Below are 15,000 nucleotides of genomic sequence, written 5' to 3'. Positions count from 1 at the left end.
CAAAATGAAAGGAAGGCAGCAATCTTTCATCAGAATCGCAGATATGTGCATGAAGGCATTTATTAGGCTCTGGTTTTGACATTCCGGGAGTGGCTATGAATCCTTTACCTCTTATATTTTGGCAAGAAGAGTTTATGGACCTCAGTTGCAGTATATCTTCACATAAGATGTCAGTCCAAGCTGCATCTTGTCGTAATATGCATTAAAAGACTAACACTGAAAGTAAATTTGTTTCATATTTAAAGAATAGCCTTAACAAGCTGTTCCTTAGTGAAATTCAGGAAAGTTGATTACTTTTATATTTCTTTCGTGAAGAGAATGACAGGTCATCTTTTATCCCTTCTAAATTCTAGTTATAGACACACACACACGCACGCATGCACGCACGCACGCACGCACGCACGCACGCACGCACGCACGCACGCACGCACGCACGCACGCACGCACGCACGCACGCACGCACGCACGCACACACACACACACACACACACACACACACACACACACACACACACACACACACACACACACACACACACACACACACACACACACACACACACACACACACACACACACACACACACACACACACACACACACACACACATACACACACACATATATATACATATATATCTGTGTGTGTGAGTGTGGGTGTGAGTGTCTGTGTCTGTGTCTGTCTGTTTGTCTGTGTGCATGTATGTATGTATTCATATTAAGTAGGCAGTGAAATTAGATGAATAATGAATATTTTTGTTTGTTTTTTTATTCATAGAAAAACCATATTTTTTCCATACATTTATAAGAATCTGTAGTGTATGTACTATTATGTGTAAAAAAGTTTGGAAATGTACCAGGGGTGACTTTCTAGGTATAACCATAATAAAAAAGAAATTATGTTTATGAATTTAGATATATAGACTATGAAAGCATTTTTCTCAAGCTTTCATAATGTGGTGACTATGCTTGTCAAATTAGGAAATTCAGTGTCTTCCTTGATGTCATTAGTGTGTATTTATGTTTTGTCCTGTGATGAAAAAGGGTAGGAATGGGAATGTGATTAACTTTACACTGGAAAAAATGTATTGCCCATAATATTACTCTAAGAATGTAAGCTCTATCACATTGGCCGTAAGGGAGAGGGAAGTGAGGGATTACACCAAGACAGCCGATAGTGTGTTCATTCGGAAAATGGTTATTGAAATTGTTGGCAGTCACTAGCTTTAGAGTGATGCAAATTGTGTAAAGAGCTTATATTTACCAGTAATAACCTTACGACTCCTTTCTTCTTGCTTTTGCTTATGACATTAGCTTATTTGATTTTCAGTAATGACCAATATTGTTTGTCGTTATTTCATAATGATGGATGTTTTTATTCTGCCAGAGGGGGGGACCTGCTGCGAGCAAGGGGACGTGACCAGCTCCTTCCATCTTGGGGGCAGAAAGAAGTTGATCCATCAGGTTCATGGCTTGAGGAGAAACAGATAGATGCTCGACTCCGTGATCGGCAGATGCTTCTAGAAGAACCCAAATTTGCAAGACGGTAATGAAGCTCTCAGTAGTATTTTATTTATTTATTCATTTTCTACTTGGAAGTTGATAGAGTTTACAGAAAAAAATGGCAGTAGTATTTTAAAAGATGTTAAAGTTTTGTCTCTTTGGATTTTTTGAAACACTCACTGAAAGAGTATGTACGTTTTAAAATTATAATCGAAACTAATTTGTTTTTTATTAATATTTTTTTAAGAAATTATTTTTCTTATGAACTTGTATGTGATGAACATGGACTATTGTGGGTGAAAATCGTTGTGTGTTTGACAAAAAGAAAACTTTAGACATCCTAAAACACTTCAGAAGAGAGGTGGTGAACTGGGTCCATCACTGAGATATTACTTTGGTTATTAGGTTGGAAGCTCTGGTGGTATTTTGCAACACCCTGAGAGACACATCCATCAATTGGAGGTAATGTTATGTTAGGTTGGGGAAAAAGAGCAAAGGTTAGGCAAAACTTGTTTTGCGGTATATGACAAACATTCTTTCTTGTGGGCACCCCATGTTTGAAAGAGAGAAAATTCACAAGAGAACAAGTTCAGGAGATTCCAAATGAAAGAAGAAGAAAGAAGGAAAACAGTGAAAAATCCCTCCTGTGTCTCCCATGCTTCAGCCACAGGTTTTGACTCATGGGAAAGTACGAAGTGGAAAAAGGAAGAATAATCAGAAAAGAGGAGAAAAACAGGGAGTGGTGGGGGATCAGCGGCAGCCAGTAAGAGCTGGAATTTATTTCATATAAGTCTTATTCATGGTTATTTGTTAATAACTTCAGTGTACATAGTCTATGATGTTGGGCAATATGAAGTTGGATGCAAATTCCTACACCAAATTACATGCTTCAAAAGTAGGTAATGTTAGTTTTTTTTTTGCATTGGCGATATTGTTTGAATAATGATTAAGGAGTGACCATCAGCAAAATTCTGATTTTGTTAAGTATATGAGTGATGTGAAAGGTAAAATGGCATATGTGCAGCATGAATGAAGGGAAGGTAATTAAAAAGAAAAATTGTTATGTTATTTGAACTTCATCATTAGAATTTTAATTGGATTGTGCATATATTGTTGCCATAAAAATTATGTCATAAATGAGTGACATCAGATGTCATGATATCTTGATATTGAGTTTTTCTCTTTTGCACAACATTTGCAACATGATTGATATTATAATGCAAACTGTTTAACCCCAAATTCACATTACTCTTTTTGTGTCAATTTTTTTTGGGTCATTGTAGTGGATAACCTTTATCAAATTGAAAACTATGGGTATAATTATCCCTTTTCCATCACCTTTGTACATTAATATTGTTTTTTTATCTTTAATTTATAAGCATACAGTGTTATTCAGTAATGATAATTTTTTCTTAGGTAGCCATGTTTGAATTAGGAAATGGCAGTGTCCCGTCGGAAGAAACAGAAATAAACCAATTTTGTTTTGTGTCACAGAGATGCCATGGCCTGTGGAGAATGGTTAGCGGAGTCAAGGATGGTACGAATAGTGCATGAAGCTGGGGACTTTTGGCAACATATGGGAGCTGAGACAGACATTGGGAAGTGCCTGTATCCTGAAGAATCAATTTATCTGATAGAAACGGTGGGTCAATCTAGTTGTTAATTTAAATTTTACCAAATTTGATCTGTATCCAAATATTTTATGGAAGTGGTATTTGATATTTATGAATAGAATTCAAGGTGAAAAGTTTTCCATATTGTTGCCATTCTTTAATTCAGATTACTTTTATCTGAGTTGCTTTCAGTTCAGTGAAACAGTTTCAAAGTTGTTTAAGCTTAAATAAAAACTACACATTTGAAATCATATCTGAATTTTTAAAATGAATATTTCTCATTTCTATTGAGAATACTCACAACCTATTTGGCAGATTCCATACATTTTTTTGTATTTTATAGTATTAAGCCAAGGACATTTATAGATATATTATTGACCTATGATAGGCTTTTTTTGACATTTCCACTCTCCCCCCTACCCCCCATAAGTGCCTCTGGCTCAGGAAGGAAATAAAAACAATGTAGTATTAGATATTGATTATCCAAACAAGTAAAAATATGTTATTTATATTTGCCTGTGACATCACACACATGCAAATCCATATGGATGAACCCACAGACAGACAGATAGATAGACACACAATCAGACACACACACACAAACACACACACAATCACAAACACAAACACACAAACACAAACACAAACACACAAAAACACACACACACCTAAAAACACACACACTCACGAAAACACACACACGCAAAAACACACACACACCTAAAAACACACACACACCTAAAAACATACACACAGAGAAAAACACACACACACACACAAAAATACACACACACGCACACAAAAACACACACACACACAAAAACGCACAAACACAAACACACACGCACACATACACCAACACACACAAAAACTCACAAACACACACAAATACGCACACAGACACTCACACACAAATACACAAACACACACACAGACACTCACACACACAAACACACACACACACAGAAACACACACACACACAAAAACACACACACACACACACACACACACACACACGAAAGCACACACACACACACACACACACACACACACAAAAAAAAACACACAAAAACACACACACACACACACTTAATTTTTCAAACCAGAGGGAAGTTTTAGCCATGTGATTAATTACAACCTTGACAATTGATATTTCTATCCTCTCATGCTCTTGGAACTTTGGTAGTCATAGGGACATGTGATATAGGCTCCCAGCACCGAGTTGTTATCGCTCATTGCAAGACCAATCTGCATAGGCATGTCACAACAGGGTACATGTCTTTATCTAGGACTCTCTCCAGTTCTCTTCACATGACCAGGATCTGACTGACTACACACCAAACATTTTGTGTACCTATATTTCTCTATATGAGGCAGTTGTTTCAGGCCAAGTTAGCGTGGACATGGGTGGTTAGGGAGGTGATCTCCAAGCTGAAGGGTGGGAAGGCAGTGGGTATTTATGGCTTCTATAATGGTCTCTAATACAGTTATCAAGAGTCTCACTATACTGATTGGCAGGTTCAGTGAAACACTCTTCTTCGTTGTTTCACCACTTTATTTATGATGTAAGTTAACGGCGTTAGGTGGTAGCTTGAGTGGTAACGGTGTCGGTCAGCTTCCTCGGGTCGTCGGGATGGTCGGGGGGAGATAGGGTGTTCTGACCCAAAGGGTAGTGAGTGTAGGAGTGAGTGAGGCCGAGGTCAGACGAGGTTGGGTTTTATATCCCGACCCCTGGCAGCCTCATGGCAGCCTCGTGGCAGTATGCACAGGTGCATGTTTAGAAATATGCCATGAGGGTCACACATGTGGTACTAACAACACGTGTAGTGACTGCCATAGCTTTTTTGCTGAACTACAGATGGGCATTGCCATGCTGTCCTGATAATCATCTGGTAATGTGTTACCATTCCTCCGGACCTGCTGTGGAATATAGTGCACTCTCTGATCCTTTCCTGGAAGGGTAAAGGGGACTGCTGAAACTTAAGAAATCGTCAAGTCATTACACAGCTCAGCATACCAGGAAAGGTGCTTACTCTCATCCTTCTGAAGTACACCAGAGACTGCCTACTAAGGCACCAGAGATTGGAGCAATCTGGATTCAGTCCAGGTAAATCCAGTGCATCCTTGCTCTTTGAGTGACTGTAGAATACCATTTGAGTTTAGTCATGGGGAACTTGCAGTCTACATCAACATCAAAAAGCATTTTATTACTAGGTTATTCTGAATCACTCATTAAGATTGGGATACTTGAATGGTTTATCCATGTAGAACTGCAAACCCAACAAGTCGTTTGTGCAGTAGATATGGACTTTATTATAGAAAACAGTAAGATGGGTATTTAAATGTATTTATAAACATCTGGCTATACAAATAGTATAGGTGACTATAATACTTAGTAGTATGGTTTGTGGAGGGGAATGTCTAAGGAGGATTTGCTGAAGTGAAGTGGCTAAATGAAAATTGGCAATATAGTATCAGAATTACTACTTCACTATCACTACATTTGATTCACAAGAAAGTAGAGGAGGAGGAGGAAAAACATTAATACTGTGGGATTGATATCGCGGGTATGGCAGAAGGAAACTTGCCATCAGTTAGAGAAAATCCCATCACTTTTCCACAATTGTGGCAAATGGAATTGCTTGGTTGAGAGGTGTTTTGGACCCAGGCCAAGATCCAGGAATCTGTGGATGTCCCAGGCAGACCTGTCCAATTGCTAAATGCTTACAGCAAAAACACACAGTTACACAGAGCTTTATGTATCTTTCTGGTATGATTTACAACTTGGTACTGTTTTACCAGAAGTCAAAAGACAGATTTTCATGGCAGAAGGAATCACAAAATCTCAACAAGAGCATCTTGAGATGCTGGTTGATGTGGAGAAAGGACCATACTGTGCATCTTCACATGCCTTTTGCACCAGGTACAGTTGGCAGGATTATGTACTCGACCAGCATCTGCATCGTGAAATCTGCACTGACATTGCACCTAACCCATCAGGTTGCCTATTTCAGAGAGAGTCCTGTATAGAGAAGGCCTATGAGGCAACTAGGAATGTCATGGCTTGGAAAAATCAGTCAAGTGTGTTGTAAGAAAATTTAGATGTGAGACACTATTGGCAGGGAATAAAGGATCCGGGTGGTTTTCTGCCTGCGCATAACCTAAAATCTGGCCATTAGGCTTGCTTAAGGGGCCACTCTGAGGGGTACGTGGCTGGTAGGCCCTCTCCCAGTGTCTCTATTTGTCATTTGATATGTTGTCTGTAGAGGGTAAGAGACATATCATCTCTAAATATAGTCCAAACCTCAGTGCAATTATGATAACAGTAAGTAATATTTTATTACGTGTGTGTTTTTTGTTTTTTTTTTTCCCAAAATATCCAATTTCTGTAATAAAACCTGCATTGCCAGTCAGGTCAGGCAGGAAAACGATCCGGAGCATGGAAATAATATCCTCTTTGGAGCTGGCACTCTTCCAGTCATGGTTCACAAGTGGTACATTCCACACTCATTTATCTGGAAATATTGTAAAAGCCCCTTCCTTAAAGTCCACTGAGTCTAATCATCCTCCAAGATCTTTGTACATTATCACCCCAGCCTTCAGCCAAAATTTTCATGATGGCAAGTTCACATCATGCTGACCCTCAGCCAAATTTTTCCATATCAGCATGTTTGAGCCAGATTTTTTCATGACAATGGTCGTATTTTTGTTACCACAGATGACTAAGCCCATCTCATTTGATGGTTGTCATATTTGCCTTTCCTTGCAATTTCTTTTTGTCTTTATCAAATCTGTATGCAGTATGTAAAAGCGCAATCAATATGCCTTATAAAGTACACATCTTGCATATTTAAGATGCAACTAAGTAAATACAATTGTTTTCTTTCAGGGTGAATTAGAAGTGACTTATGGCGATATGCCACTCAGCATACAACAAGCTCAGTCTTTAATGCTCCAGGATGCCCACCAAATGGACATGTATATAGTTTATACTCACCTCACACGGAATGGTTGTAAGGTGATTCGGCATCAGCCACACCTTTTGTTTACACGTATGTATATATGTATATAAGGTTTATGTTATCAAATTAGATAACATTTTAATGTACTAGTGATTATGGATTTTCCCGTTATCATTTGTTTGTTTTGGAAATTTTTGCCATTTTGAAGGATACTGTATTTCAAAGAGATGTTGAGAAGAAAGAACTAAATGAAAGGAACTGAAATGAAACTGAATGAAAGGAAATGAAAAAAATCCCTTTATTTTCAGGATATGAGAAGGTTATTAGGTTAGACCAGCACCAAGCAACAAGAAAGACAGCAAAGTTACAGCTTAAAGCCAAAATGAACAAAGCAGAGACCAAAGATGTTAATTGTGATAGCTCAAATAAGGAAGGCATGGACGATGCTTTAGCAGAATTTTATGCCAGTCTAGATGGTGCCACTCCTTGTTCTTCAGAATCTAAAGATAATGATCAGGAAACAGAAAAATTGTCACATAATGAGAAAGCAACGTCTCAGAAAAAGCGAGAAAGAACTGACTCTTCAGAACTCAGTGAATATGATCACAAACGTAGATCCTTTTTAGGCCTTTTCCCTAATGTAGTGGGTAAAAGAATAATGAATGTATCAGTAGAGTCTTCAGAATTACTGCCTGCTAATAGCAAACCTCATAAAGATTGCTATGAAATATCACTGGAGGCCTTAAATTACTATAGCAAATACGATGATTCCTCATATGAACCTGATAGATTCTACCATAGTAACAGCCGTCATAAAGAGAGAGGAAAAGGATCACATTATGAAAACAATAGAGATGATTGGAGATATGGTAGAGGTAACAATAGGTGGAATAGGGACAGAAGTACATCTCAAGGTAGGAGAGATTGGTCTAATAACCCAAGGCACAACGGAAATGGGAATGACTGGCACAGGGATTCCAGGGGCACACCAGAGTCATGGAGAGACTCCCCAGAGTACCACCAAAGCAAGAGGAATAGAGATTGGCACCAGCATGATGATAGATGGTCTTATGACACATCCCAGTATGGTGATCACTGGTCACATGGTATGTACCAGGAGGAGGAGTGCACGAACAGAAGCCCATGCAGGAGTACTCAAAAAGGTGATATTGATATGAGCACTAGACCAGAGTGGAAAATAGGAAAGCGAAGGAAACAAAAGCACCAACGTGACTACTACCCAAGCTGTCTAGTAAAGGTAAGAAGGCTTTGCAAGTTAAATTATATATTTTTGCATTGTTAGTACAATAAACAAAATTTTGTGAATATATATATGATATATTCAAGCTTCTATCACAGAATCAAGGATTCTAGAAAGGTTTATGTCATATGGTTACAAGCTTTCTACAATGGGAGCAGGTATCTAAAATATTTTATAACACTTCTTTTCCCAGTTGCATGTGAAAGTGGATTCATGGAAAGAGTACAAAAGGATTTTGAAGGAAACCTCTGCAGAAAAACTGTTGCTTGAAGGGCCTGGGCGAGTGCTCTGGAGAGGCCACACAGTCCCTCTCATAAAACCTGGAATGGCTGCTAGTACACGTAAGACTAAATTGTTAGCAAGTTGAGTTATGCATGCTTTTAAATCCATATGCTTCAGTAATAAGCAGTAGTATGAGGGTCCATGAAAATAGAAAGTGGAGTTAGTGACCAATTAGTAAGAGTGAGTTCAATAATATACCCATAAAAATGGTTATGTCTCAGATTTTTTATATTTTTATACATTATGTGTAGTAATAATGCACATTTTTAAGACTTAAGTCACTGAAAGACTGGGAATGCATGCTTGTTTTTTATATTATTAATATCATTACAATTATTAATATGTATTATCATTGCTATAATGTCACTAATAGTTGGAATAACAATAGAAATAAGGAAATAAAGAATTTTTTGTTTTCACAAGTCAAGAAAAAGGGTAAATAGTGCAATCAGGTAGGACTAGGAATTGACTCTTAGAGGACTAAGCTTTTCTAGAGCTATCCATGTGCAAAGAAAGTGAATAATCTAAAATCACATTGATGGCAAGGAACATACGTACATCCCTCCCACCATCAATGGGTTAAAAATTAGGAAGGTGAAGATTTGACTGTTCTTTCATTCAGGGTAACAGTCATCATGCGTATGGCCTCGTTTTTAAAAATTTTGTTCATGGTATTGCCTACCACATTTATTTGTTTTAACCAATAATCATTGTTCATCTTACAACTTCCCAGAAATGTATATTTTAATAATTCCAGGTTGTTTTGAGTGCCCAAGCACCAATGTTGGTTACGTATAAACAACATTAATTAGTAAATGTATGAAATGATTGATTCTTGGCTTCTCTCTTATTCTAGAATCAGTCCTTGCAGCTTGCAGTTTGGGGGATGAAACCAGTGATGTCAGTGACAGAGAGTGGAAGATTCCCAAAGATCTTCAACTAAGTTTCCATTTTGATGTCTACCTCCCAAATGTGCCATACAGGAAGTCCCAGCCATCGCAGCCAAGCAAAAGGATCACTGTCTTGAGGTTTTTATCATCTATTTTTTATCCAAAATCATGAAAGTGTAAAGAAAAAGTATAAGTTTAGGAAGTGTGTTGATAATGGGAGGAAAAAATTATATAAGAATTTTTTAACTTGGCTTAGAAAACAATTTTTTATGTATGAATGCCTTGCTTGGAATGGTGAAGGTCATAGAGATTTCATAGGTTTTTCAAAATGATTTTTGATTTAGTGAAATTAATCCAGTTAGCCTAGAGATGAAAATCAAGCAAGGAATGCAAAAGTGACCAAAGGAGTCAACAGGTTGTCCAGAGATTGAACAAATGAACTTGTCTATGAAATTTCTTTGAGCAGATTGATAAGGATTCACAGATGAACTTGTGAATATATGACTGGATGAGTGAGAAGGAATATTTTTTGTCACTGAGTACAGTAGGTTTAGATAATTCTGCTCTTGTTATCCTAGATTTGGGAAAACATTTTGAAATGGTGAGTCCTCTCACCAGTTCGAAAATCTTTACAAGAAGGGAGCTAAAAGGTAAGCTTCTTGAGGATTATTTTAGGAGTAGGGATGGCAGAGTCAGGTATAGGATGGTCTTCAATCCAGTTCTTGGATGCCCTTATGATCAATATCCTTGGCATCCAATTCCCAGAGGGGTGTAAAATGATTTTATGTAGTACAGGTTTTGCAGTTGTCTGGGAGATGTATCCTAAGGTAGGCCCAGCATTATCTGAACCTCATATGGGGTAGGATATCTGCAGCCAAATAGAATGTCAGGTCTCTGAAACCCCATGAAAATTCTACCCTTCATGATGGCAAATGTGTATGAGTCATGACTCTGGTGATTGAGCGGACAGTTTAGCTGTACACAGCAAACACCCCGCTGGAAAGGCTAAGAGGTTGCAATAGTCACCAGAATGACTGCTACACAGAAAATTCAGGCTCTGTCTGTGTATGGTTAAGAGGCAATCTGGCCTGTAGTTATGATGATCAAATGAAACAGTTTTGAATAGCTAAAACAGGCTGGACTATGTATGCAGGGGTTGGCAAAGCTTGCCTTCACAGATCACACGAAACTGAAGAGAGAGTAAAAAGTTGAGAAATGGAATGATTTACTAAGTGAGTATATGAAACAAGTGTTGGATAAATAAGGATGTGTTGGTGTGTAGGTGTGTAAGAGGTAGAAGATATTTGATATTAAGGAGAGAAGTGGGTGGTTGATTAACTTTTTTTTCCTTCTTCCTCAGAGATGGTCAAAACCCAACACCAGGACAGATACTAGACATAACGACAAGATTTCACGATGATGTTCCAGTTGTCTCTGCTGTTGTTGTCTGTGGGGAAGTTCGACTGTACACTTTATCTCCTGTAAATATCCCACAGCCAAGTGTGTCAGCTTAAGTTATATTTTGTCTTACTTTTATTGTTTTTCTTTTATTTTGACTTTTTTAATGTGTGAAAATTTGTTTCACAGTGATATATTTCAAATACAAAGTACAAACTTATTTTTGCAGACTTTAAAAATAAATGAATTGATATATCTAATATGTGTATCTTATTTACCCTAAATATAAGATTAAAATTCATCTTTCATTAATTCATTATATGGATCATATATATAAATGTCTATACATACACATACACACGTACATACTTATGTATACATTTGGAACGGAATACCTGTATATTGTTATTCAATTATTCTTAAATGACATTTTTAAGGTCTATTAAGAAAAAATATATATATATTGCATATGAAAATGTTTTACATTGTGCTTTTGTTGCAACACATCCATGAAATTCATTTACTGCCTTTTGAGAATTTACATACTGACTTCCAAATCTAGATATCAAAATTCATCACTTTTTCAGGTTAACATACCAATTTACACATATTTTCAGATGCATATGAAGCAGAGACAGGAACACGGTTTTACAGTTTATTTTATTGTGATACCCCATGAAACCTATTGGTTGTCTGTTGACACTGACACTGACACCAACACCACAATAGACAAACCAAGCTGAGATTGCCTATGTGTTGAAATTACTCATTCATAAACATAGTATACTCTTTTCATTCATTACTACTGCACCAGACAAAGGAAATTGAGTGACCTCTCATTATTTTTTTGTCTTCTCTTGTTTTTAAGATGTAATATCAACATTAGTTTTATTTATGCAAAGATATATATATTCATACATTATTTATTCACTCTTTTATCACTGAGTGCTGCTGAAATGGTGAAGGAAATTAAAATGAAATGAACATTTGACAGATTAATCAACAATTTCCAGATTTCTTGACAATGTATCTGAATTTTATAATTATATATATATATATATATATATATATATATATAATATAAATTGTGTGTGTGTGTGTGTGTGTGTGTGTGTGTGTGTGTGTGTGTGTGTGTGTGTGTGTGTGTGTGTGTGTGTGTGTGTGTGTGTGTGTGTGTATTTGTTTGTATGTGCGTATGTATGTGCGTATGTATGTATGTATGTTTGTATTTATGTATATGTATGTTTGTTTGTTTGTATTTATGTATATGTATGTATATAGATGTATGTATTTATGTATATGTATGTATATAGATGTATGTATTTATTTATGTATGTATGCATTTCTCATCTTGCATAATTTGCAATTTTATGAGTTGAAAGGTTGCATTAAATAGGGTTACAAGAAAACTTAAAAGGAAACCATTAATAAATCATAAATAATTTTTATTACTGCAGGATATTTGCAGTTCTGTACATGCGAAAAAAAAAAAAAACACACAAACAGATATCTTTGAAGCATGGATGAAAAATCACAAAGTCACATTGTCTGTTCACTGGTTCTTTTGTGCAGGAGCGTTCTTTCACTGAATAATTTAAATGCTTACTATAAGAATTTTGTGTCCAGTTGTCAGTTTTGTTGACCATGTAAATCATACTATATGTCATTTTCTTTTTTTTTTTTTAGATTATAAAAGATTGTAATTTACATATGAAAATGATTGAGATTATCATAAGAATTTTCAATATATTTCAAGGGACAGACTGTAAATGAAGGCAAAGTGGTAGTGATCAGACAACTCGCTTCACAATGAAGGAACCTTATTACTGATGATTTGTCAAAATACTTGACTGCTAGATTTAGAGTAAAAATCCTAGCCACAATATGTACGAACATATCTATTGATGTAAATGAAATTTTTCAAAATAAATTATGCTTTGTTGGCCTTTATTCATATCTTCAGTTTTAAAAACTTTGTCAATCAACAAAAAACAATCCAGATAACAAATATACAATAAAATCAGGCAATCTGATTATTAAAAATCATTTCAACATTTATATATAGTGCAAAAACTCTGCAACAAGTACATATTCAGTACAAAATACATTCTCTTACATCTATAATAAATTAAACTATGCTGTCAACAATAACAATAACACAGCAGTCAAGAAATATGCCCACCTAACAGGATCATAATAATTCAAATGGCATTGTGATGTTAATCAGAGGGGTTTGCTGACAGCAGTGCCTTCTTACTCACTAGCTAAAATCAAAATAAATATATGATACCTTACAATATCAGCCAGATAAGACCTTTTTAGCTCTGCTTGTCACTCATTAGATTGCAAAATAGTAGATTTGACTAAATTCACATAAGGTATTGATATCATCTTCTGTTTTTATTTTCTAATGGACAAATATTAATTCTAAACATGAGATATTTGAAGGACTGGCTTTGAGAGAGTTGCCAAGGACCTCTAGAGCTACAAGAATTTAAGAGACAAACTAGAAAAAAGGACACCGAGATTTAGAATATATTATTCCTTGTGTAGAAAAGGACAGGCAAAGTTGGTTAAGAATAATCTATGCTATGAAATGGTTATTTCTCTATGTTGTCCATGACTTCACTAATTTAGGCATATTAAGTACCAGTAAAATTCATGTAGCTATAGTCACTGTAACACCACAAAAATAGTCTTTAGTTGGTAATGAAGTTGTGTTACTTACTTAGATGATGCTGGCTGCTGTTCGTAATTAAACATGTACAATTGTTTTTTCCCATCTTCGAGTGATCTTAATCATTTTGTTAATTTAGTGACAGACTATTTCTATTTTCTGATAGATTTTCAGTTTCTTTTAAAATCATTGAAACTAATATCTTTTAAACATTGTCTACTGGAGATCTAATATGTTATTATTTTTGAATATTTAATACTTAAAATCAAAGTTATTCGCAATTTTCTGGTTGTAATTGACTTAAGAGGGCCAAGAAGCTTTTTTATCTTTCAATCTCAGTTCAGTATTATGTACAGTTGAGTAATTCTGATAAAAAAGTAACAAAATATAAGAATAAAAATAAAAATAGTATATGTCAAATTTGTGATGGAATAATCTAAGACGACTAAGCAAGATGTAACAAGAGACCAATGATTACCACTTGTGCTGCAAATACCTAAATTTAAGCTTCTTAGGAAAAGCATTATACCATTTTCTTGTAACAAAATGCATATCCATAGAAATGCATTTAAAAGTGCATAATGACCTCTACTTATATGCAATTTCATTAAAAAAAAAAACAGAATACTAAATGATTTGATAAATCAAATAAGTATGATGCAAGAACCATTAAAACAATCAAAATTTTGGCCAAACTTTTACGTGGCAAGCTTATGGGACATTTTTCAAGGCTTGACGTTTTTAAATGTATACATCTCTAAACTGCATGAATTGGTATTTTTGGCCCATTTTTTAGGGAGATGGTACCCTTTAGAATATACAATACATGTTGTTGCAATTACTATATACAACTAGCTTTGTTCTATTTAGACTGTAAATGACATAAAAAATTAGTGTATATCCACTCCATGTGGAATGTGTTGTATGAACTCATTTTGTATTTTTCGACTGCAACTATAAAATCAAGTTTGAAAATAGGCATTAAATTTGTCCCTGTCACATCCATCACTTAATATGGCCAGCAATAAACTCAAGCTGTCAGCCAAATATCTGCTTCTTCTATATGGCATTTTCTCAGCTACAAAACTATACACTGCTTTTCAAATATTTCATGTAATCTACTCTGATGAACTACTACTACTTGTCTTCATAACTACCTGATACATCCTAGAAGTACAAAAATCAAAAGATGACAAAGATTGAAAATAATGTAAATGAAAAGGAAGATTTATTTGCTCTAAAGTAACCACAAAAGTACTTCATATTTATACATTTGAATCCTCTACATCTCATAATTAACTACCAAAACATTATTGACAATCATTTATTTTATTAAGCTGTTGATTCAAATATTAGCTGAGGAAGATCCACTGTCTTATTTTCAAGAAAAACAATGAAATGTTTCACCTTCAG

The 15,000-nt window shown here is 35.6% G+C and overlaps 2 protein-coding genes across 12 annotated transcripts in view; one reads left to right on the top strand and one right to left on the bottom strand.

The window, feature by feature from the left end:
- LOC113811386 (tRNA splicing endonuclease subunit 54) overlaps positions 1 to 11,170 on the top strand; it is an 11,543-nt gene extending 373 nt beyond the window's left edge. Inside the window, exons 2-8 of the mRNA XM_070142839.1 lie at positions 1,388 to 1,546; positions 2,998 to 3,145; positions 7,007 to 7,169; positions 7,388 to 8,337; positions 8,534 to 8,681; positions 9,479 to 9,650; positions 10,873 to 11,170. Of these exons, the coding sequence (XP_069998940.1) occupies positions 1,388 to 1,546; positions 2,998 to 3,145; positions 7,007 to 7,169; positions 7,388 to 8,337; positions 8,534 to 8,681; positions 9,479 to 9,650; positions 10,873 to 11,026 (1,894 nt within the window). The 3' untranslated portion in view covers positions 11,027 to 11,170. The remainder of the gene's footprint in view (positions 1 to 1,387; positions 1,547 to 2,997; positions 3,146 to 7,006; positions 7,170 to 7,387; positions 8,338 to 8,533; positions 8,682 to 9,478; positions 9,651 to 10,872) is intronic.
- Positions 11,171 to 12,338: 1,168 nt separating this feature from the next.
- The window catches only part of MICU3 (Mitochondrial calcium uptake 3), a 46,027-nt gene continuing 43,365 nt past the window's right edge, over positions 12,339 to 15,000 (bottom strand). For all 11 annotated transcript variants that reach the window (XM_070142843.1, XM_070142840.1, XM_070142844.1 and 8 more), the window contains one exon: positions 12,339 to 15,000. This exon is cut by the window's right edge and continues 1,087 nt beyond it. The gene's annotated coding sequence lies outside the window, so the exon portion shown is untranslated.

Source organism: Penaeus vannamei, chromosome 30 (assembly GCF_042767895.1).
Source record: "Penaeus vannamei isolate JL-2024 chromosome 30, ASM4276789v1, whole genome shotgun sequence".
In the NCBI taxonomy this organism is placed as follows: Eukaryota; Metazoa; Arthropoda; class Malacostraca; order Decapoda; family Penaeidae; genus Penaeus; species Penaeus vannamei.
Note: the sequence above shows the minus strand (reverse complement) of the source record. Positions and strands in the feature narration are given on the sequence as shown.